The sequence below is a fragment of the Bidens hawaiensis genome, unplaced genomic scaffold (genome assembly GCF_021521415.1).
Source record: "Bidens hawaiensis isolate Kalapana, Puna unplaced genomic scaffold, B.hawaiensis_p1.1 tig00037473_1, whole genome shotgun sequence".
NCBI classification, from domain to species: domain Eukaryota; kingdom Viridiplantae; phylum Streptophyta; class Magnoliopsida; order Asterales; family Asteraceae; genus Bidens; species Bidens hawaiensis.
Genome location: NW_027505479.1, coordinates 133,258 through 137,623, shown reverse-complemented (window position 1 = coordinate 137,623; position 4,366 = coordinate 133,258). Strand labels below are relative to the sequence as shown.

The 4,366-nt window shown below is 36.3% G+C and overlaps 1 protein-coding gene across 1 annotated transcript; it reads left to right on the top strand.

Annotated features, from left to right (window-relative positions):
* The first annotated feature begins 1,758 nt into the window (after positions 1-1,758).
* Positions 1,759-3,425, top strand: LOC143613426 (uncharacterized). The gene is made up of 2 exons (XM_077087133.1): positions 1,759-2,779; positions 3,259-3,425. Exons 1-2 carry the CDS (start codon positions 1,759-1,761, stop codon positions 3,423-3,425), a joined length of 1,188 nt encoding a protein of 395 aa, XP_076943248.1.
* The last annotated feature ends 941 nt before the right edge of the window (positions 3,426-4,366 follow it).

The following is a 4,366-nucleotide window of genomic DNA, read 5'->3' as shown; positions in this document are numbered from 1 at the left end:
AAAGACAACCACCGCCACACACATGTCCAAGGGCGAAGGGCGAAGAGACCAGCGGGAAAAAGAACATCCTCTGCAGGTTCGGCAGGGAAGAAGAGAGTCCACTAGTCAAAGGCACGGTCAAAGAGAGAAAGGATAAAGAAGAAGTCCGAGGATCTCATGTAAGGAGGGTTAAGTGAAAGAAGAATGGACAGACGAGAGAGAGAGATAAAAACATTGATTGTAATAGAAATGAAAAACTTGTAATCACCTTTCTAATAAAAAATCCTATGTGCTTTGATTGTCTTCCTATTCATCCATTCTTCCAAAGTTCATATTCAAACTCTCGCATAATACCGATTCAACTAGGGTCCGAACACCAACAAAAAAAGTAGATATTTTGTATTGTCAAAGTAAATATTAAGTATTAGCTGACGTCCAAAAAGGTTGTGCAAGTAAACAATAACGGACAACTTCAGTTGTTAATTCTAACCCACAACCAACCGTAAACTTAATATTTAGGACTAGTGTCTTGGAAAAATATTTAGGGCTAGGGGGAGGAGTCTTGCGCCAAAAACAAGGTTTTATTCGACACTTGAAAATAAAAAATAAGTGAGGAATGCGGCGTTATCTAGGGTTTGAACTTGGTAGTGAGGATTACGGTTTATATTATTATGTGGTGCACAGGGAAGAGTACTGGTAGCGGTAACATACTTGTCGCTGCATCATTTGATCAGTCTGTCGGGTTCATTTATGTTTTGCTTAACTATATATGGTTAGCTAGAGCTCCATTTAGAGTGTTACCCCTTAAGTGTGAGCAAACAAAAATACATAGGAACGTGTGAATTTGATGACAAAATTCAGCATACCTCACACGTAAGGAATAGACCTTGTCCTAAGCATGTCACCATACACGATGGATTTTAGCTAGCAAAGTATTCCATTAATACATTTAGTGCCAATATTCCTAGGAAGTCATGGAGGCATATTCTGGGGCGGACTCACTTGTTGGTGAGGGGTGTCCCCCGTCCCATGTGAAAAAATCTTTTTTAGTATTAATATACCGAAAAATTTCCGACTGACCGTGTAACATTTTGACCCCGACCCCTGTGAAATTTTGAATCCGAACCCTGTATAATTTCAAGACGACCCCCATGAGATTTTGAGACTAACCTTAATAAAAAATACAATGAAAATTTTATAAATATAATTATATAAACACTATATAAACAATTTTTCCAATTAATATCAAAAAGTCCATTAGTCCAATTTTTAATCCCAAGACCCAACTCAAACCCTACTCAGTTTATAGCCCAATACCCGTTACCCAATCCCATTTTAAAATAATATTTTCTTTTACCAATTTACTGCCTCTCACCTCTCACACCCTCTTCCAATCGTCTGCCTCCTTGGTCGTTGGTCCCTTTGTCTTTTCAACGGTTCCGGCCACCAAATTCTGTCTTCGTCTGCCTCCCTGCCGATCGTCTTCGTCTTTTACCAAATTCCGGCCACCAATCAGTTCCATTATTCCAACATCCCTAAGGTATAAAATAAATACATAATACATTTAATTTATGTCTAATTTAGTTAGGCTTTTAGATTTTTATGTTAATGATGTTTAGATTATGTTAAAAAAATGAGGGAATTTTGTGATTTTGTGGACAAACTTGTGATTCGGTAACATAATTCATAAAGTGGAATTTTGAATTTTTAATAGTTTGATTACTTGCTAGGTTTGTTGTATTTCTGATCTTATAGGAAGAAAGAATAATGAATCCGATAATGGAGAGATTTCTTAAACAGAAAGGTAATCAAGGATCGTCTTCTAAGACTCCCGAGTTTGTTGAATTGGATGGTCTTCCTTCGGATCCCGCCGATAGAAAACCAATCTCTACTTATAGCGTGAATCAACGAGATGAAACAAGAAGAACGTATCTACTTAGAGGACCGTGTCAACCAAGCGGTGTGGCATTTCCATATAGAATGATCGGTAACGATTCAAGACATTTTCCGGTTACTTGGTATACTACTTTTAAGGGATGGTTAGAGTATATTATAAAAGACAATCGTGTTTATTGCTTACATTGCTACTTGTTTAAGGATCAAGTTAAAAATCTTCAAGAAGCTTTCATTAGTGAGGGGTTTAACGGTTGGAATAGACAAGATAAAGTTCAATGTCATCAAGGGGAGTTTAATAGTTTGCATAACAAAGCCTTTAAACTGGGTGAAGATTTGCTTAACCAAGATCAATCGATACAAACTTTTGTTGATAAAAAGAGTGAGAAGGAAAAGTCCAGTTATCGACTTAGATTAGGTGCTTCTAGTAGTCTTGCAAAAAGACTAGTGAAGTTAGGGGCACCATTTCGTGGTCATGATGAATCAAAAGATTCATTAAATAAAGGGCTTTTCTTGGAAATATTAGAATTAATGAGAGAACAAAACGAAGAGCTTGGAAAGGTTATTTTAGGTAATGCACCCGAGAATAGCCAAATGACAAGTCCAACATTTCAACAAGATCTTAAACATTACTTTGCACAAGAGGTATTAAAACAAATTTTTGAAGATCTTGGTGAAGATTATTTCTCTTTATTAGTTAATGAATCATGTGGTGTATCCAACAAGGAACAAATGTCCGTGGTTATTCGATACGTGTATAAATATGGGGTGGTTAAGGAAAGGTTTATTGGGCTTATTCATGTCTTGGAGACGTCCGTGTTAACTCTCAAATCCACTATTGATGATTTATTTAGCCGAAATGTACTTAGTATGGGCAAGATTAGAGGCCAAGGTTATGATGGCGCAAGTAATATGTCGGGTGAGTTCAACGGGTTAAGGGTTAATTTTAAAAGAAAATGCTTCGTCTTTTTATATACATTGTTTTGCCCACCAACTTCAACTTGGTGTTGTGGGTGTTGCGAACAAACATAAGCCTATTTGGGGATTTTTTGAAATTGTTGCATCTATAGCAAATGTCGTTTGCGCATCTAGCAAACGACAAGATAAGCTTCGAGAAAGTAAAAAACAACACTTGAGAGGTGTCTTGGTTACCGGAAGTGAGTTGAATCAAGAGCTATCTCTTACAAGGCCCGGAGATACACGTTGGAATTCCCACTATAAAACACATGATCGTTTGGTTACTTTATATTCAATGATCATAGATGTATAAATATGTTGAAGAAACGGGTAAGACGAAAGCTATCATGAGCTAAGCGCAAGGACTTCAATTGGAAATGAAAAATTACTGCTTTGTATTTTACTTGCACTTGATGTTGCATATTCTAGACGTCACAAACTCATTGTCTCAATGTCTTCAAAGGAAAGAGCAAGATTTGGTGAACGCGAGTTCATTGGTTTATTCAACCAAGCGGCAACTTGAATACTTTAGGTCGGAGGGGTATAACAAGTTTGTGGAGAAGGCTATCTCTTTTTGTGAAAACATGATATTCTAGAGGTAAAGATGGATGATGACTACATTAACATACTAACGCCAAGAGAAAAAACAAACATGAAAAATCGTCACTATTATGAGTATGATTGCTTCAATGCGGTTCTAGATTTGCAAATTCAAGAGTTTGGGGACCGTTTTAACGAGGTAACATCCGACTTACTTATTTCTTTAAGTTGTTTGACTCCTTGTGATAATTTTCGGGCATTTTCTATTCCAAAAATATTACGAGTAGTCGAGTTGTACCTATATGATTTTGATGAAAGTGATAAAAGAAGACTCTCAGTTGAACTCGCGACAAACATCGATAATTTGAAAGGAGACAAACGATTTAAAAACTTGAATGATTTAGCAAGTCTTGTTCAATTGATGGTTCAAACAAAGAAACACCATTCATTTGCATTGGTGTATCGTTTATTAAAGTTAGCTCCCGTATTACCCGTTGCAACCGCAACCGTTGAAAGATCCTTTTCGGCGATGAAGTATGTGAAGTCCGATTTGCGTAATCGAATGGGTGATGAAAATTTAAGCGATAGTTGTATTTGTTACATTGAGAAAGACTTGCTTATCAATGTTAAAGTAGATGATGTAATGGTTAGATTTCAAAAAATGAAAACTCGTAGAGAACAACTTTAATATATTTGTTATCTAATATTTTGTTTGGTAATCCGTTTGTTTTATATATATATGACCCGACTCGACCCGATTCTACCCGACCCCGACAGTTGTATTAGTACCGAAAATAAAAATCCCGACCCCTGTAAGAAATTTCCTGGATCCGTCACTGGGCATATTGATGTTAGATTATCATATATTGAAAATATAAACTCGTAATATACTTTATTATTGTATTGCATTGATATTGAATCAAAAGGAGCTTAAAACTTAACTTGATGAGGAAGAGTGTACGATTCACTAGTGTTAGACGAATAGACGTAAATAAAT